Genomic DNA, 20,153 nt, shown 5'->3' on the forward strand with positions numbered 1-20,153 from the left:
TCAGTGAGCAGGGTGACAAGACACCCTGATGCTCCCCAAGGCCCTCTCCACTGCCTCCCTCCCTCCTGCTGGTCCCCATGGACTTGGGAGGAGCCCGGAGCCCTGGACTCTGCTGTCATTGCCTCCGTGGTGGCCCTGCCGCCCACAGCACTGGACACAGGGTCACAGCCGCTGTCTCCATACACCCCTGACTGGAGCCACCCCCACACCCCAGGAAGAGCACGGGAGTGTTGAGCCAGGATGGACTCGTCCAGGGCACCCTCTGACCACACAAAAGGACAGACATGCTGCTCACGGTGGCATGAGTCCCAGAACACAGCGCAAACTGCTCCCTGCGCTGCCCGCTGGGCACAGCCCGGGAGGTGGGGCAGGAAAGACGCGCAGGGAGCAGAGGGTCCCAAAGGGCAGGAGTGAGGTCCTGACCCCCGGGCTCCACCCACTGTCCCAGGCGGTCACTCCCAGGCCACTCTCCCTCCCGGGCCAGCTACCCCCAGGTCTACAGCTCGACCTTGTGTCCTGTTAATTAGCAGATCAGACCAGGAGATGGGTGATTCTGAGGGACCGATAATTTAGGGGACTTTCCAGCATTATCTATTGATCAGATAATGGACCACGTCAGCCTGAGGACCCTGAGGTTGACCAGGCCACCCCCAAGCGTCCTGTAATCACCAGGCTGACTCAACAAAGGTGGACACTTCAGGGGGAAAGAACAACCTGTGATTTAACAAACAAACAAACAAACAGACAAACAATGGCGGGGGAGGACTAAGAGCAGCTTGGAGGGTGGGTAGGAGTCTCCAGGTTCACCTTGGCAGCTGCCCCTCTCCCTGAGAAGCACCAAGGAATGTTGTCCCCTGCACATGTGTCCCCTCTGCCTCCCTCCATGTCAGACGGGAAGAGACCTCAGAATCAGGCTGGAGTTCCAATTCCAGCCCTGCCCCGAGCAGCGCAGGAACCCTGAGACAGCAGCACAGCCTCTCTGAACCTCAGTCTCTTCATCTGCACTGAGGGGTGGTCATCTCACAGGACGCTCCAGCACATGAGTGCACTGACAGCAAAGCCCCTGGCTGGAGACTCCCACAGCACAGCCCAGGCCACATAAAAGCCCCTGGAAGGTGGATGCACGTGCGTTGGGTTTGTTTTTAAGGGGAAAGCTGATACCTGAATGCAGTGCTACCTGTGGCCCAGCAAGGACCCCCTGTGATCTGCCATCGTGACACCCCAGTCTGTCCTGCAGACAGGTGCAGAAGTCTCCTGGAACTAGGGATCAACGCCTGGCTCCACAGGGGCAGGGGGAGCAGGTTATGAATCCCCCCAGGGAAGCCCAGAGAGCCTCCTGGGTGGGGCCGGGCAGCAGCCACTCCAGGTCATGCACATGGGGACCTTTGTCCCTGGAGAGGCTGGTGCTTTTCCCAGGAAGCTCAGGAACCCAGGGGCAGAGCATCTGCGCCTGTCAGTAACCACAACAGCCTGCCTACAGCACAGGGCACAACACCAGGAAGAGCAGGCCCCCGGTCCCCAAGGTCCTCCCCTGTCCCCAGAAATACGCAAGTCCCACATGTGGGTTTTAGTGTCTTAGTGGTCACAATAAAAGTCAAAGGTGAAATCACGTTAATGATGTTTTATTTAACACAATACATTAAAATATCAAGTATTAAGATCACTAAGGAAGCACCGTGTTCTTTGGCCTAATCAATGCGGCACACTGGGGGTGCCCAGGCCTGGGGGCTGGCAGCTACCATGCGGACCACCCAGTGTAGACGCTTTGCAGGTTCACACTCACCTCCAGGTCCCTGACTCACCGCAGACGTTTCTCGGGTGTGACGTGGTGAGTGTCAGAGTTTCCACCTTTCCAACCTTGATCCTCTCCTTCTACTCCACTAATTGAAAAGCCTCTCCTCTCCCAAGGGAATGAACTTGTAGTCCACTGACAGGGTGCGGGGCCATTCATGGAGTCCACCGTCCCACTGCACTGCCTGGTGACTCTGCCTGGAGAGGGCTCTGACCCTCAGTTCTTCTTCTTCTGCAAGATGGTGGCATTATTCTGGGCCCTTTATATTTCCATGAAGATTCACAGTCACTTGTGCATCTATACACATGGAGGGGAACGTCACCTCCTGTATATTCACATACACGTCTGCTCACACACCTGTGTCTACTAACACGTGCAGCTACTCACACTCAGAGGGTAGGGTTTGACTGGGTATTTGAAACCCACATGGAGCAGGTGACACCTCACCTACGGGTCTTCCAACCCGTGGACATGGTGACCCCACGCATTCCTTGCATCTTCCTTCCGCTCCCGCGGCAGTGCTCTGTGGGGTGGGGACAGGTGTATTCCACGGTTCTCAATCCTTGTCCCTTGATATTTGTGACGCTGCTGTGAATGGGCTGGGACCCAGGTTCAGGGCTTTGGGTGCTCCCTCCAGCCCTCGGGTCCCGTGCCTTCCCGCCTACTTGGGAAGTGACTGCCGTGACCCATTCCTTCCCTTGTTCAGGTGACAGGTGTCGGTAAGACCTTAGGTCACGTGGTTCATTCTGGGATAACCCTCAAACTGTGGGACACTTTTCTCACTCCCTGGTTTGGCCCTGGAGGGGGAGACCATGGCTGCTCCCTCCCCTCTCAGCTCCACCCCTGGAGCTCCACGCTCACAGGAATAGGAGACCAGGAGGACAGCCTTCGAGGGGGAACCAGTGTCCAGGGACCAAAGGATGCGTCATGGGGCCGACGGAAAAGGGCTCAGAAAGGCCAGGGGAGGCGTGGGCAGCAGTGAGGACCCAGAAGGCGTGGAGGGAGGCCACAGGAGGCTGGGATGGGCCACTCTGGACCAGGGAGCCACCGGGAGCTGCGAGCAGAGCAGAGAGCTCCCTGTGTCAATGACCCCTGACTGCATGCAGGTGACAGGTTAAGGACAGCTGGGAGGCCAAGGCCAGAAGGAGGGGAGGAGGTCGGGCCAGAGCTGCGCAGGCCTGACCCTAAGGCACGGTCCCTTCCTGGAAAGCTGTGGAATAGCCATGTGTGGCCAAGGGCACAGGCAGGTGCACCCTGCTGCCTCCAAAGGAGGAGCCCGCAGGTCCTGCTGCTCAGAGCACAGAGACCCGCAGGTGCTCAGCACCCACCTCCAGGCGCCCTGCTGACGGGCCTGACTCCTTAACCCCCACCCGGCAGGCGGACGTCTCAGCCCATGTTCAGAGAGACTCTGTCCCTCAGTTCCTCACCTGTAGGGCTTTTTAAAGTTTTATTCTGTTTTAATGTACAAATAGTGACTGTGTGCATTTATCGGGGACAATGTGATGTTCAATAGCTTCACACCCTGAGGACTGACACACTGGGCCAATTAGCCATCCATCACCTGGGACACCCTTCATTCCCTTGTGGTGAGGATATTTAAAATCCTCCCTTGAGGCCGGGAACATGGCCCAGTTGGTAGAGTGCTTGCCTCACGGGCACAGGGCCCTGGGGTCCGTCCCCAGCACCACAAACAACACTCCTCTCTTGCAACATACAGTGTGATGTTCTGTCATTGTGACACCTGGGGGACCTGCAGGACAGTGTGGTGGATGACACAGGCCCAGAGAGAAGCACAGCAGGATCTCACTGCAGTGGAGTCAGAAAGAGTTGAGCTCAGGAGCAGAGAGGAGAGCGGAGGCCCTGGGTGGGCAGGTGGGGGAGAGGAGGAGGTGGCCACAGCACGGAGCGCAGCTGGGAATAGGTCTGGGTTCCAGTTCTGTGTGGCGTCAGGACCTAGAGGCGTCCCTCTACAGGGACCTGACTTTTCCTTGGCCTGGAAGAGGCTGCGCCTCCTTGAGCCGGGGCCGGTCTCAGCCTCTCATGGCTGGATGTGGATCTCTGCGTACTCACTGTCGGGCGCCTGCTCTCCCTTCACCTCATGAAACCTGAGGGCTGCATAATGGATCTCCTCATCCTCTGAGGGGCGGGTGGCCACGGCCAGGGCAGCTGGCTCTGGGGAGCGTTCCTCTGCCTGGGACTGGACCAGGCGGCTCTGAGTGGAGAGAGAGGAGAGAGTCAGGGTGGACAGTGGGGAGGAGCCCAGGGCTGCAGGGGTGCCCGTGTGTCCATGCACACAGCCTTTTGCGCCAGAGTTGAACTGTCCCTGATGGACACTTCCTCAAGCACCGAATGCTCCACGCGCACCGAGCCTCGTGAACTTCCCCCAACAGCTCCACGGGGGAGGGATTATTTCGTCTCCATTTCATAGAAGTGAAAACCGAGGTTGAAGTAGGGACGCAGCACACCCAAACTCCCAAGTAAAATCAGGGTCTCATCTGTTTCTCCCTGACCCCAAAGCCCAGGGTCCTCCAGAGGGCACTGGTGCCAAATCCTAAGCTGGGGGCTCGGTGCACCCTGTGGACACAGCAGACACAGGCCTGGCCTCTTGCAGCTCATTCCTTAATGGACGGTGGTCACAATAAGGACTAATCAAAACCAAAAATCCAATGGTGCATTATGATAAGATGGGCAGGAACAGAGCACCTGGGAGAGGCCAGGCCTGGACCAGACATGGCGCCCGACCCGAGATGCTTACAGCCTGATGGGCTGGGGTAGGAGGCAGCCAAAGAAATGGTATCCCCCCAAGAGGAAGAGAAAGGACCCCCAAATGTCCTCATGTGAGTCCCTGGAACCTGCAAATACATTTCCTTGTGAGAGAGACTTTGCAGGCGGAATTAGGTCCAGGACATGGAGGTGCAGAGGGATCCTGGGTTTGTGGGTGAGCCCAGTGTAGTCACAAGGGACTCTTCAGTGAAGGTGGGGGATGCGAGGGACTGGACGATGCTGCTGGCTCTGTAGATGGAGAGAGGCCCCGCCCCTGCCCAGGTCCCCAGGCCCCCAAGACACAAAAGCAAGAAAACGTCATCTTCCGGAGCCCCCCAGGAACCAGCACCCGCTCCCTGATTTTATTCCCGGGGAAACCCATTTTGGACTTGTGACCTCCCGAATGGTAAGGTGACACGTATTTTGTTTGAAGTCACTAAATCTGTGGCAAGTCTTACAGCAGCAGTGGAAGCTAATAGAGCAGGTCAGGCAGCAGAGAGCCACAGGGCTCCCCCAGGGGTCCCCCTCATCTTAGGCCTTTCTCTGCCCACCCTGGACAGCACATGGCACCACAGAGCTGACCGTGACTTGGCTCCTCCCCCTGCCTCGTGATTATCTGAGGATTCACACTCAAGCTACTTCTCCACCCTGAGGCCCCCTAGCCCTGCTCCTCCTGGACTCTGCAGAAGTGCAGCTGCACACCTTCCCCACGCAGAGGCCCTCTGCACTGAGCTACAGGACACCTCCAGGCCCATCCACCGCCCTGGCAGCCCTCTGTCCTGTCTACGCCTCCTGATCCCTGAACCTCAGAGTCATCGCATTCTTCTCTGCAACGTCCCTTGTGGTCACATTCAGTCCGCATGGCCCCTCGCCATCCACAGCTGTGACGTGCAAGCCCTCCTACCCGCTCCCCCTCTTGACCACAGACTCGGGCCAACAGTGTGCAGACGCTCCTCAAGTTACAGCCAATAAACCAACGTAACTAAAAAGGTCAAGGTCAAAAGTGGGCTTAGTGCACTGGACGGCCCAGGAGCACCAGTTACCTCCCCGACCTTTAAGCACACTCACCACACTCACGTGAGCCTGGCACTGGGAGAGCCATCACGCAAAGCCTGTTTTATAACGAGTTTGAACACCGCGGAGCCACTCAACACCACACCCACAACAGGGCAGCGCAGGCCTCCACAGAGCGCTGGTCTACCTCGGGTGTGGCTTGTGGGGGACGCTGCCCCTGCCCAGGGCCACAGCGTGTCATGTACCACCCATCCCTGGTCCCGGAGAAGGTCCACATGCTAAATCTGGAATATGGCTTCTCTGAGTGGGAACTGCTTTGCATGTTCGTAAAGTTGAGAAGTCGTCCATGGAAACACTGTGAGTAGGGGCTGTCAGTACTCGGAACCCCTCCCTTGTCCAGAGCTAAAACCCATTTCAACAGAACTCCTCCTTCCCTCCCCAAGTCCCCTCCTTCTACCTCATCTGGACCTCAGTGGTTGGCGCCTCCATTCTGCCTGCTCAGGGCAAAGATCCCGGAGTCAAGCATCCTGGATCCTGTCACTCAGTCCCCGCTCCCGGTCCACAGTGGTCCCACTCAGCTGACCTCAGGATCCAGCCAGAGGCCAGTCAAGGTTCCAGCCAGCATGACCTCCTGCCTGGAAATGCCTCCCAGTCTCCTTTATAACCTCTGGCCTCTGCCCCCCACACACATCTGCCCCCCACCACACACACACACACACACACTCACACACACCTGCCCCCACACACACAGACAAACACACACACACACACACACACACCTGCCCCCACCACACACACACACACACACACACACACACACACACAGAGGGTCTCTCCTGCACACAGCAGCCAGAGGAACCCCTCCCTGGTGCTCAGGCCTGCAGACCCTGCACAGCCCCAAGCAGACAGGATTTGCATAAGCTCAGCCTCTCCCAGCTGATCTCCTGGGGTTACCTGCCTCCCTCTGTAGAGCCCAGGCTCTGCCCTCAGCCCTGGGCAGCCTCCTGTTGGAGTAACTGCACCCACTGCTCCCTCTGCTTGGAATCCTCACACCACAGACTCCAGAGCCTCGTCACTACCTTCGCCACAATGGGAAGAAACTTGGGAGAGCCTTCCATCTGATGAGGGCCCAAGAGCCAGGCTGCAGAAGGAACCCTGCAGCACGTCAGCACTAAACACAGCCCAAGTAGACAGTGGGCAAAGAATGTGACCAGACATTTCTCCAAAAGACACAGAAATGGCCAAGAAGCACACACACAAATCTTCAGTGTCACTAGTGATCAAAAAATGCAAATCAGAGCCACAGAGAACTGTCACCTCACATGCATTAGATGGACAGTATTAAGAAAATAATAGGAAATTAAACAACCACAACAACAAAAAAAAAAAAAAAAACAGTGTTGCCAAGGATGTTGAGAAATGGGAAGCTTCGAACACTTCTGGTACATGTAAGATGGTGTAGCTTCTGCAGAAACAGGAAGTTCCTCAAAAATTAAAAAAAGGACACTATACAATCCAGAAATCCTAGTTATGTGCACATATCCAGAAGACTAGAAAACAGAATCTTGAAAGGATACTCACACAGCTGTGCATTATTCACAGTAGCCGACAAATAGAAGCAACTAGAATGCCCATCAAAAGATAAATGGGCAAAGAAAATGTGGTGGAATATTGTTCACCCTTAAAAAGAAAGACCTTCTGTCACATGCTACAACACACACAAACCCTGAGGACATGCTGCATGACATAAGCCAGTCACAAAAGGGCAAGTCCTGTACAAGTCTACCTCATCAAACTCACGCTGCATGGCTTTTCACCATCGAGGACAGATCTAAAAAACAGAACCTCTCAGCCCCTCCCAGTCCTGCACCCTTCCTTCCCCAGAGCAAGTCTCTCTCTCCTTGTGCCCATGCACCACCATCTGTTTGCTTGGTGGCTTGCTGCATCCCTCTGTCTAGAAGAGAAGCACCGAGCCTCAGGTTTGCTGCTGTGTCTCATAGATGGGTCCCTGGCACCTACACAGCTGGTCCCTGGTAGGTCTCAGGGACATTCCCTGAGGGTTAAGGAATTCCAGAGCAGGCTATTTTGCTGCCCAAACTCTCCAAAGCAGGCTCTAGATACAAAACACAAAGGAGGAGGGTGACAGTCCCTGGAGCATGGAGGGTGACAGGAATGAATAGTGGGACTGCAAAGAGCCTCTGAGAGGGAGGAACAGGCAGGCCCAGGCCCAGAGGCACCAATGACCTTGTTCTGTTCTGGGGGACCACAGTGAAAGCCCTCTGCAGAGGAGCCCAGTGTGGGGGGCGGGAGCAGGCTGTGGGGAGGACGGGGCCAGGCGAGCGACCTGGGCACTCACCAGGAGAGAAAAATTAAAAAGGGGGAGAAAAATGTCAGAAATTGAGAGAAATATTTTGATGCAAAGATTTTAAAAATAGAAATTAATGCCAAAATTCATGGAAAACAAAATAAACCCAGTATTAGTAAAAGTGTCCAGCTCTGCCAACTGGAGGAACACTCTGTTTGTATGTTTTAGTGACATTTGTAATGGTCAGCTTTTTTAGAGGACTTTAAAATAACTGAAAAGGTCACGTTTCATTAATATGTAGCACAGCCTTTTCCTAAGTTGCGGATCTGATGTCCCCACCAGCCCTGAGGTCATTGTGCCTCCTGGCTCTGCTAGAGATGAACAGGGGACGGTATTACAACCTACTCTTTGCTTCCCTTCTGTTCAGGGGAATGCGGCCATGTTGCACCATGTCTCTGGACTGAATGACAACCCTAAGTCACCTTCACTAACTTTACCTTACCTCGTTTTGTCAGCTCATTAGAACACTGTTTGTCTCCATTCCTGAGATTTTCTTGGCACCCCTTAAATTTGCACTGAAGACAAGTGGCTCCTTGGCTCCCCCAGGCTCCTGACCTGATGGGAGGTAGGGGGGCCACCAGGGGCCGAGGAGCTCACTGTCCCTGTGGGTCAGCCTTGCACAGGGCCATGGTCACCATTTGCAGAGACCCTGTGACACAGCAGATCCTCATGCCACAGCAGCAGAGCTGAGTAGCCACAACAGGGACAGGGGGTCAGTAGCCAAGGCATCTACCGTCTGCCCCTGCAGACAGGTGTTCAAGTGCAGAGGAAGTGGACACTGGGCGCCTGGAAGATGGCACCAGGTGGAAGGGGAGACAGAGGCGGGAGGTGAACAGGTCCAGGGACGAGATCCCAGTCCCTAACCATGAAGGGGTCAGGGAGTGCGGGGCTGGTGCTGGCTGCTCTGAGGAGACATGATGTGACACAATGGCTTAACAGGAGGACAGCAGAACAGAGGGGATCCCTCGGGACTGGCCTGGGAGAAAGCAGGGAGGAGGGTGCTGTCAGCAGCCCACGGTGTGGGCATCCAGCTGGACAGCCGGCTGTCCTGGGGAAGAGGGGAGAGCAGCTGCGCCACCTCAGCAGAGCAGTCCTGGGGACATCTCCGGGAGGTGTGGGGATGCGCCATGTCACTCACCTGAGAGGCCGGGACCTGGACAGCGTTGGTATCCCCCGAGCCCGCCGCTGGCCTGGCGGACCTCTTCCTGTAGGAGCGCGCTCTGAATGGAGACACCAAGGAGCCTCAGTGGGGCCAGGAGGGCACAGAGGGCAGACGGCCGCCCCACCCCTGCATCTTGCTGAGCGCAGGAGGGTGGCCAAGTGGGAGAGGACAGTCCTGTCCTGGAGGCTCCTACTGGGAAGGCAGACTCTGGGCTCTGGCCTCCGAGAGTGGGGACAGCCCTGGAGCCCCTATCTCGGACGCGGGCTTGCGTGGCTGGCTCCCCCAGAGCCCGCCCAGACCTCAGGGGCCCTGGCTTCAAGCCCTTGGCCATCCAGGTCCCTCCAGCTCAGGGCCGGACCGGGCTCGCCCTCCTCCTCTCCAGGGTGCTGCCCGGCCTCCCCGACGCCCACCAATGCTCACCCGAGGAGGAGGAGGATGCAGGACAGGAAGAGCAGGGAGGTAGCTCCAGCGCCCCAGAGGGCCCCCCGCGTCACTCCGGATAGAGGCCCCGCTTTGCCTGTGGACGCACCAGAGGGAATCGCTTTGCAGACTCAGCTCCCAGAATCCCTCCTCCCTTCCCTGCCGCTCCCTGCAGGACCCTGGACTGAGCCTTCCTGGTCCCTCTCCCAGACCAGGAGAACTAGGATGGGGGGGGGGGGGGCGCCGTGTGGTTATTGAAATTTGGTATTTTGTTCATCATAGAATTGGTTTGCATCCATTTTTACTTTTTTGATTATTGCATCGTGATACTATTTTCACTCAGTGTCTGGGCTGGTTCTGTTCTCACGGGGGTTTTGTTTGCTTTTATTCTTGGCTTCTGGCTTCTGGCTTCATCCTAAATGTTGTGCCCAAGGCAAAGGCCTCACGAGTCCTGGCCCACAAACAAGGGCCCTGCTGCCCAGACACACCTGAGTAAGGCCCACCTGGCCTCCAAGATCCACCCACCCACACCTTGGCCCAGCAGGGAGAGGACAGCGAGGCTCTGGGTCCAGGCCCCCAGCTGAGGGCAGGAGAGAGATGAGCTTCCCTCTCAAGCCAAGGAGGTGGCTGCAGGGACTGGTGTGGGGCAGGTGCTGTCCCGTCCTCCTGCCCCTCTCCAGCCCACTGTGACACTCACTCTGTGGTGACAGATTAATGGAGATGTGCTGGGAGCCCAGAGCGTTCTGTGCATGGCAGGTGAATTCCCCTCCACCCCTGAGGTGCTCTGCAGACAGCTCCAGCACCCCAGGGTCCATGGTCTGCGAGGGACACAGAGTCAGGTTCCCCCAGGACCAGCTCAGCCTGGCAGGGGGACAGCTGTCCACAACACAGAGCAGACGCAGAGATTGACCCTCCAGGACTGAAAGAGATGAGCCATTCCCCAGGGTTGTGGATTCTGTGGGGAAAGAGACAGAGGGTCAGAGTGACAAAGAGACCAAAGGAAAGAGAACCCTGGAGTCCAGAGAGGGGACCCCCCACACTCAAGGACTGAATGAAGCACAGGAAAACACACCCTTGACCTGTGCCCAGGAACATGGCCAAGTTGATGTTCCTGTGACGGATGTGTTTTCCTGTACCTCCTTCAGCTACATTGACTCAAGCTCTTGAACCAGAACATGTGGCTCAGCTGTATTCTGTGCTCAGGAGCTGAGCTCACTGACGTGCACACCCAGCTGTGGACGGAGGCTCAGGACCATCCACTGCTCACTCCTGTGGGCTGAAAGGACTCAGTGCCTGTTGGCAGAGGACACCCACAGAACGGGGTCCATCTGGGCATGGGACACCCTCACCACCCAGAACGAGGACCCTGAGTGCTACTGACATGCAGTGACCTCTCAGTCCTCAGGTAGACAGTCCAAGGCTCAGCGCATCCTGCATGGACACTGGTCACCTCTGGGAGGGACCTAGGCTCTGGGGACAGCCTGGTCTGCGTGTGCCCTGGACTGTGCCTCCTCCCACAAGCACTTAGAGCAAAGCTGTTGGGGAATAAAAAGAGGAGGCTGGAGGCGGGTCCAGGAGGAGGCTGGGAGGGGGCCTGGGAGCCCAGTTCTGCTGTGAGAGTGTCACCCTGTCCCTGTGGGGTGAGGGGCAGGTTCTGGAGTCCAGGGAGCCTGGGATGGTGGGGACAGGAGCTCAAGGCAGACATAAGGCTTCAGTGGAGAGGGATCAATGGGTTCCCCAATAAGGGGCTCTGTCACCAGGGTGAGGGGACCCAGCCCTGCCCTGAGCTGAACAGGCCCTGCCCCCCAGCCCCAGCGAGGCCCCTCCCTACCTGGGCCAGCTCCTGGGGACACAGTTACACTCAGGTTCTGTGGAGAGTCTGGGGCAGGGAGACACGCAGACCTGTCAGTGGGAGGCTGGGGACATCAGCCTCTGTCCCAGGAGCCTCATGGTGGGGAGGGGTGGAGGCTGCATCCTCCTGGCCCAGCCCCCACATGATTTCAGGACCCAGCACCCAGTGTCCAGGGTCTGACCCCTCTCCCTCTCCCTCAGGGACCAGCCCCATCAGAGACCCAGGTGTCCCAGCCCAGCTCTCACATGAGACGTTCAGGTGGACGGTCTTTGTCCTGGTCACACAGGCTCCAGGCAGGGTCACCTGGCAGGTGAGGTTGGTGCCATGGTCCTGGGGCCGCGGGGTGAGGGTGAGCACCGAGGAGTGGGTGATGTTGGGGCCCAGGGAGGACACAGAGGGCCCTTCCCAGGAGAAGGTGGGGGGCGTCCCCTGCTCACAGGCCCAGGGCACAGAGCAGGTCAGGTTGCTGGGACGGCCAGACTCCAGGGTCCCAGGGACGAGGATGTCGGGGGTGTGGGTCAGGGCTGGTGAGCAGAGGGGGACAGGCAGGGTCAGGAGGGAGGGTGGGAGGTGGGGCCCTGAGAGAAGCTCAGGCTCTGACCCAGCTGCTCCCTGAGCCCCCAATGCTTGACCCCAACTCCCCCAGGGCAGGGGGCAGGGTCCCGGTCAGGGTCCCACCCAGCTCTGCCCTGCTGCCCGTGACCTCCCTGAGGCTGCCTTGACCTGGTGACTTACCTGTCACATTCAGTGAGACCCAGTATTTTGTGTAACTGAATCTCAAGCGTCCTCTCTCCACCCGAAAGTAGTAGGACCCCGCGTCCGTCTTCCTGGCGTCTCTGATGCTCAGGGAGCAGTTGTCGGTTCTTGGGTCCCCAAGGAGCTGGAACCGGCCCTGGGTCTCCTCCCGCACCTTCCTGTCAGGGTCATTGGTGGCCACTGGAGCATCCGTCATTGTGTCCTGTCCCCGGAACCAGTAGCCATGAGCTGAGTCCCAGTTAGTCCAGCTGCTCCTGGGGTAGGAGAATTGGCAGGGCACATGGACACACAGGCCCTCCTTCACTGTCACCTCCCTGGGCACCTGCAGGGTGTAACCTGGCAGGGCATAAGCCCCCTGGCCCTCCATCCGCCCACAGCCCCGCAGCAGGGGCAGCAGCAGCAGCAGCAGCAGCATGTCGGCCGGGGCTGCAGGGCCGCAGGGGAAGTCTGCCCCCAGAGCTCCTCTCTGAGGAACTAAGAGCCCACAGGAGGAGGCCCACGGGAAGGGGACGGAGGGGACGGTGGCCTCCTAGAGGAGGAGCATCAGCCAGCCTCTGCCAGGGCGGCCTCTGCCCTTGGAGGCCAGCCCCCACCACCACATCCTGCAGCCCTGAGGCCAGAGAGGACAGGGACCCTCCCTGAGTCACTCTGTCTCCTCCCTCCCTGTTGACGTCTTTCCTCTTGGGAGACTTTTGTGCAATGTCACTCAATGGGCTTCCTCTAACCAGAGCCCTGAGTGACCCCAGGGTAAAGGAGACAAGGGAGGCCATTGGGGTGAGCAGGCCACCTCTCCTCCCTCCCTCGGCAGCCACACAGTGGGACACCCTCTCTGCACAGCAGACCTGGACACTGTCCCCAAGGAGTCACCGCTTAGGCTACAGACAGTAAGAATTCAGGCACCTGGGCAATAGCGGGATCCACTGGGCAGCGTGGAGGGCTGCTCCCGCCCTGTCTGGACTTTGGTCTCGGGGGACTGTGCAGAGGAGACACCAGGCTGAGTTCTCTATGTTAAAACACCAAGGACACAGAGGGACCCGGCTGGCAGGTGGCCTAAAGGATCAGAGAACCCAGGCTGAGGCCTCATGAGGAGGGACTGGCCAGGAAGACAGTGGGAAGGGAAGAGGCAGATTTTAAAAGGTGCAAAACGTCCCCTCAGTCACCAGCCACCAGGACGGAGTCCTTCACCGCCATGCTTTCTGCTGCCCGGTTACTCCAGAGCATCGTAGATCTGGTGGACTCCAATGAGAGTTTGGTTCCGCTCCCAGGAGTCCCAGGGAACAGAAGGCACCCAGCAAGAAATGCCAGTGTGGACGGTCCACCCTGGGGGTGGCCAGGATTTCGTGTGACCTCCAAGCATGTGCCTGAATATAGTGATTTGCAGCTGGGGCAGGTCGTGGGGGGGTCCTGGGAGGTGGAGCCCTGTGACTCGTGTCAATTTTTCTTGAAACCTTTTTCTGGGGAAGACAGGAAAGATATGTCATGTGGGTAAATGTGCACAAAAGAACAGCTCCACGTGGGGCTGGGGCTGTAGCTCAGTGGTAAAGCATTTGCCTCGCGTGTGGGAGGCAGTGGGTGTGATCCTCATCACTACCTAAAAATAAATAAAGATATTGTGTGTCCATCTACAGCTAAAAAAATTTAAAAAATAAATAAAATAATTTCAGGCTTCATCATCAGGCTCCCACCAGACATCCCCTCTGCGTGCCAACTTTAAAAGTCTTAAGCCTTAGGCTTTCCATCCAGCAGTTGCCCACTAACTCAGACCGCGGTGACCAGGTCCGGAACCAAGGCGTGGAGTGGACCACAGTTGAGGAGGGGGTCCTAGGGAGGAGTTGTGGCTCTCACTAAGGTAGAGTTTGAAACCGGTGAGTCACGCAGAGGATCAGGAAGGATGACAAGTGATGGGGCGTCAGGTCCTCGTCAGGCCCTCCAGCTCGAGTGCACCCCTGTTTCGGCCGGCTGAATCCCTGATCATTTGCTCTATTATTTATACTAAATTGGGGGGTTGACCCCCCCCCTTTCAATCCTTATCAGCTACCACCAGATTTCTCAGTGACATCGTTTACCCTGGGGTCAGAAACATCTGGTCCCTTGGTCTCCACCCTGATCTCCTCGCCTTTCCCTCTTATCAGCCAAGGACAGCCTGCCAGGGGCTTTACTCTGTTTATCAGGGTGAGGTGAAGTGACTTGTTTGAGGCCATACTGGAGGGCTCTGTGGACATGCTGGTGAGACTGCAGGTTAAACTGGAGTTTTTAAAATGGAGTTGCTTAGGCTCAGGTCTAAGGCCATCCTAACACTCAAACTCTATGACTTCCTCCAAAGACTCTGTGTACACAGAAAGCTGGTCTGTGTTCGTCCACTCAGCCCCATGGATCTTCTGTCCATTCCATGGTATTCCCAGAACCAGCTCCCAAAACCTGGGGTGGGGACGTGCCCTGTGATGGCTGGGAGGGAACAGGGTTCCACACAGAGCCCCCTCCTCACCACACCCTGCATTGCCACCTGCAGTCCCACCTGCAGCCCTTCTAGCCCCCCACTGCCCAGACACCCTGCCAGAAGGAGCAACTACAGAGCCCAGTAGTCAGAAGGGCAGGTCATGGCCCTTCTGTTTTACAAACAAAAATGGAAGAACAGGAAGGAGAGACCTGGGGAAGCCACTGAGAATCTGCATGTAAGAGAGGAACTTCTGAGAGAGCTGGAGAAGCCCTCTGGTTCCAGTTCCCCAATTTCAGAAGTGGACACCCAGGTCAGAGTGGTGAGTGTGTGGGCTGAATGCTGTGTCCCTCCAAAATTCACATGTTGACATCCTAACTGCTAAGGGGAGGGTCACAGGAGGTGGGGACTTTGGGAAGTGATTGGTCCTGGGGGAGAGCCCTGATGGATGAGATTAGTGTCCTTCCAGAAGGGACCCAAGGGAGCTCCTTTGCCCTTCTGCCACAGGAGGACACAAGGAGGAGGCAGGGTGGAGGAGGACACTGGCCTCCCCAGACATGGGATTGGCGAGCCCCTGGGCTGTGGGCGTCCAGCCTCCAGAACTGTGAGGAGCAAATCTCTGCTGTTCACACACCCCCAGGTAATGGCCTCTCCCCCACAGCCCAAGGACTCAGAAACAGAGTGGGTCCCCTCTCTTGCCTCTTGTCTGGGGCAGCCACCTCATCAAACGTTGTCCACCAGGGCTGACTGGGCTGGGGCAGGAGAAGTCCCGTCAGATGGGGAGGGAAGAACTGTCCAGTCTGTCCAGGGGACAAGGGGAAGCTGCATTCATGCCACAGCCAGGTGGTGCCCATTCACACTGGGCCCTGAGGTCTGCAGCTAAGGGGTGAAGAGGACAGGTCCAGCGGTTTCCTTGAGGGACAGCAACGTCTGGTTGGGGACACACAAGTCCCCAGACAATGCCAGTGCCACAGGCAGGTGGCTGAGATGGGCACCAGCTGGGGGTGGGGGGGATCTTGCTCTTCTGGAGAGGAGGGTGAACTCTCAGGGGACACAGGCAGAGGGACATGGTGGGGACGTCGGGCAGCCCTGAGGGACATGGGTGACCCAGGGGACGCTGAGACAAAGGCCATTCCTGGCTGAGTTCCCCACACCTCTGAAGCCCCTCTGCTGAAGTCCTCAGCCAGCAGTGAGTCTGTGCTCCGTCTGTGTCCACTCCCACTCTGCCCAGCAGGGAAAAGGGCACTGCTCAGAGTGGGCGCTGCCTCTGCTCAGGACTGGCTCTGGCTTGGGGATGGGAGGCCTTGGGGTGCTGTCCATGGTGCTATGAGAGTGGGTTCTGACCCAGGAGATGCCCACAGCTCTGCGGAGGAGCCTGACCAAGAGTCTGCAGTCAGGGGTCAGCACGTCAGGTGTGCCAGGGAGAGCCCAGGTCCCCCTGGAAGGGGGCACTCAGGAGGGGGACAGATCTCTGCTTCTGTCCTGTCCACCCTCAGGAATGCCCTAGGGACCACACCAGGCTGCTGGCTCTGTCCCCATTTCACCTCCCTACACCCCTGACTGAGAGGGGGGATTGTCCTTGGCAGGGGGACGGGGCAGCTGGTGTGCAGGTGGGTGAGCAGCTGTGGGAAACAGTCTCCAGACACAACCCAGACCCCACCCACCGAACAAGGGGTTCATTGGGTCACTAGAGGGTTATCCCCTTCCCACAGCCCCTCCTCTTGGGGTGAATGGAGCCCAGGGCCGCTCTGGCCCATAGAATGTGGAGGCTGAGAAGTTCTGAGACTGAGGAGGTCAGGCAGCCTCCAACCCACCCATGGATCCCTGGGCACCTGGGCATCCTGGGCCCTCTGCTGGACAGAGACCCACGTGGAGGAGCACCAAGATGTCACATGTCCCACCCTGACAGAGGCCACCATCTCAGTGCAGCTGCCTGAAAGAGCCCAGAGCCAACCACCAGCCACAGGCCCAGCCGGGGTCCCGCCCACTCACAGCAGGGGACGTACAATCCAATGAGTCCTGGGGCTGAGGGGCAGCAGTACCTGCCTGGAACAGCAAGCCACGGGGCACAGCTGAGGGAGAAGGTGGGACTGCACTGGGCTGCTCTTCTTGCTCACTGATCTGAGAGGACTGCTCTTAGCTGGCCACGAGGAGCCCTGTGTGAAGACCCTCTGGAGGTCTCCACTCGGTCAGCCTGGCCAGGCCGGAACTGCATTCCCAGAATCCTTTGCTCCACATGCTCCAGGCTAAAGTGGACCCAGGACCAGGCGGAAGGAGAAGCAGCCACAGGGCTGGGAGGGTCAGGAAGCCTGGGCGATGACAGGGATGGGTCACAGGTCATCACGATCTGTTGGTCATCTCACTGGTGAGACGCAATGGCTCCTCACTTCCAGGCCAGAGGGAGGGTCATGGGGACAGCCACTGGGAGCGGGGATCACTGAGTGCTGGGGCAAGCACTGGTGACCCAGGTGGACCCAAGTGGCCGAGACTGAAATGGACAGCGACATGAGAACAACCAGGGAAAATGTCGTCCCTGATATTTCACTTTTACCAAGACAGTGACCTAGGACCTCTGACCTGACATCTAGGGTCCTATTCACAGTGCCCCATCCTCCCAGGAAAGATGGAAAGATGAGGCCCATCTCAGTACTAGGAATGCCCAGTGCCTAGGTGTGTGTGTGTGTGTGTGTGTGTGTGTGTGTGTGTGTGTGAGAGAGAGAGAGAGAGACAGAGAGAGAGGGTGGGGGAAGGAGGAGAGAGCCAGGCAGACACTACAGAGTCAGGCTCTTCTCTGATGCTATCATGAAGCAGCTGAGTCTGGTGATTTACAAAGAGCAGAAGTTCATTTGCCTCATGGCTCTGGAGGCTCCACAAGGAAGAGCGTGGAGCCCCATCTTCTCCCCTGGGGGGGCTCTCTGCTGTGTCATAACCTGGCAGAGGGCACCACAGGGTGGGGTGGGGCAAGCACGCCAGCCAGGTCTCTTCTGACAAAGCCACGAATGCCAGCAGGGGTCCCCACCCCCAGGAACTCATCTAATCCTACTCAACTCCCAAAGGTTCCTTCTCCTGTGGCTTTGGGACCACATTTCCCCATGTGGACTTTGGGGGACACATTCCAGCCACAGCAGGTGACATAGAGATACAAAGCAAGTAGGAGCCGGGCTGCCTGTTACCAGGCATTGTCATGGACGGGATTCCTGTCCCCAAACGTCCCATGACCCCCATTCACATCTGTAACCTGAGAACCCTGGGGAGGCTGTGCCCACTGTAGGTGACACAGAGGCAGACCATTAAAGCCACAGATTTATGGGGGGTCAACAAATCTAGAATGCAACAGAGCCTCAGGGTGAGGTCAGGACAGTACAGTGTCACCAAGGGAACGTTCAGGTGGCAGAGGACAGTCCCCTGGGCTTCCCCCCAGCATCTCTTCTCAGAGCACTTGGTGCTCAGGTCCCTGCCCTGCAGCCTCCCCCCAGGCTCCCCCCCCAGGCTCCCCCAAGCTCAGCGTGTGACACCTGAGAGGACTTCAGCAGAGCTCCTGAGTGGGTCACGGGCTGATCAAGGTGTCGTGGGACAGGAACCTGCCTGCAGGGGAACAAGGACTTCCCGTCTCTGACCCCAGCCTTCCCCACGTCAGCTGGGGCTCCTGGCCCTGCCATGGGGTGGCAGAGACCCACCCTCTCCTTCTTACTTGGAACGTCACTGGAGGCGGTGGTGCCAGGGAGAGCAGGTCTGGGACGAGATGCAAGCTCCTGCTCAGGGTGGGGGTGCGGCCACGGACGCTGCCCCCCTCCGCCTACACCAGAGTCAGCACAGAAGGTGGAGTCCGGGCTCCCCTCCTACGTCTGTCCCCAGGAACCAGGCCCTCAGTGTCCCTAACCCTCAACTCTCCCTGGGGTCCCCGTTGCTCTCAGGGTCCTGGAGTCCTGGCCCCACTCCTAGGAGACATCCAGCTGGACAGTTCCTCCACTCACCGGCCCCAGAACACCCTGTGCGTGGTGCCTGATGTCACCTTCCCAGACACAGAGCACGGACCTGGAGATGGCTGCCAGCACCCTGCTCTTTCTGACCTGGGGTCCACCTTCTCCTTCCAACCTGACCCTGACCCCGTCTGTCTGGAGGCCCAGGGAGGTGGCTCAGCACACAGTGAAACTGTCCTCCCAAGACAGGGACCTGGGGACCCCAGGCCCTGGGCGGTGCTGTCCACGGTGCTGAGCAGCGTTGGTGGGGCCTGGGCTTAAAACCCACCCAGCTCTGCAGAGGAGTCAGGGCCCACGGGAGGGGACCCAGCTCAGGCCAGGAGCGTGGGCGGGAAGGTCTGGCCTGTCTGACAGGGAGGATCTGGGAACAAGCAGACCTCGTCCATGGGCTGGGATCTGGAGAGCTGCCGTCCCCTTCCTGGTCCATCTGGGACTCTCCTGTTGTCCCTGCTCTTTTAGGAACACTGAGTCTCCAGGAAACCCCATGGGGCCTAAGATTGAAAATCCCAAACCTGAAGAGAGAAGGATTCAGGGAGACGGGCCATGGGCACAGAGGGGGACAACTGAGTGACAAGGACTCAGGGGTGAGGGGCCATCTATTCCAGAGATTGATCGTCATAACACCAAGAAGTGGGTCACTCTTCCTTAGGACTGTCTTCCGCAGGGTCTTTAAAAGGTGCTTCTCACAGACTTTGCTGGTGCAGTTTATGCTCATTCAACAGTTTCAGTGGGTCCAGGAGAGACCAGATGACTCCCCCTTTCCTGAGTGTCGGCTGTGCTCTGTGGCAGCCCTCCTACAGGTACAGTCTATGACACCATCAGAACTGGTCCTGCTCCCCAGAGCCAGCAGCCCTGGTCATCCTGGCGCACTTCTGTCTTCACAGTCTGGGCATTTCTTCTCTCTGTTATCTGGAGCCTCTTGGAGATGTGGTCTGTGTCTTCTATTTTCTCTTTCTTGGTGATTTTCCAGCGTTCCTCGTGTCCTCCTGGTTTTGAAGAAGCGTGCGGCACATGACTGACCTCTCACGGGAGGCTGGGAATTCATGTCCCCACCAACTCCTTAGTAACGGGCGATGACCTCATGACTTCTGCACGTCATTTTCCAGGTCTTTCTCACTTGGCCACGGGAGGACTTTCTAGAAGATATCAGCGCACCTCAAACCTCCATTAGACCTTGTCAGTGCCCCCCCATCATTTTATCCTCAACAGCATCCATCAGCCCATCTCCCACCTGAGCAAAGAGGACACCAGAACGCCACCTTCCTGGAGCCCACGTCCCCAGAGGCCCAGGGAAGAGCTGGGGAAAGTGACCCAAGCTGGTTTCTGTTAAAGCTTAGGACAATGGATTTGTGCCAAAGAGGACTGACTTTCCTCCAGTGTCACTGCCTTCCCGTCTCCTCCTTTCTGAACCTCCTCAAAGAAAGAGGAGAGAAATCAGAGCTGTGGGTCTGAGGGTTGGGTCCCCCTTACTATGTTCTCCTCTGGGAAAAGCTAAAGGCTCCAGATTTAGGTGCTAACACGTTGATCATCGTGACAGTCTTGAGTCCTTCCCTGGAAAGGAAGACCTCGGAGCTCCCCACACCTTAAAGAAGAGGGGGGCAACCTGCTGGGGAGG

At 57.7% G+C, this 20,153-nt stretch overlaps 1 protein-coding gene across 2 annotated transcripts; it reads right to left on the bottom strand.

Moving 5' to 3' along the window:
- Nucleotides 1–2,602: 2,602 nt before the first annotated feature.
- Nucleotides 2,603–12,726, bottom strand: LOC308638377 (sialic acid-binding Ig-like lectin 8). Of its 2 annotated transcripts, XM_081275787.1 has the most exons (7): nt 12,104–12,725; nt 11,614–11,892; nt 11,348–11,395; nt 10,214–10,471; nt 9,517–9,613; nt 9,073–9,154; nt 2,603–4,004 (listed from the first exon to the last, which is right to left on the bottom strand). In XM_081275787.1, the coding sequence occupies exons 1-7, from the start codon at nt 12,537–12,539 to the stop codon at nt 3,831–3,833; spliced, it is 1,374 nt and encodes a 457-aa protein (XP_081131913.1). In that variant the 5' UTR covers nt 12,540–12,725; the 3' UTR covers nt 2,603–3,830. The 2 variants fall into 2 exon arrangements, with proteins under 2 accessions (XP_081131913.1, XP_081131914.1); XM_081275788.1 differs by lacking the exon at nt 11,614–11,892 and having other exon boundaries at nt 12,104–12,726.
- Nucleotides 12,727–20,153: the final 7,427 nt, after the last annotated feature.

This window comes from Spermophilus citellus (assembly GCF_964194105.1).
Source record: "Spermophilus citellus genome assembly, chromosome: 18".
Lineage (NCBI taxonomy): Eukaryota > Metazoa > Chordata > Mammalia > Rodentia > Sciuridae > Spermophilus > Spermophilus citellus.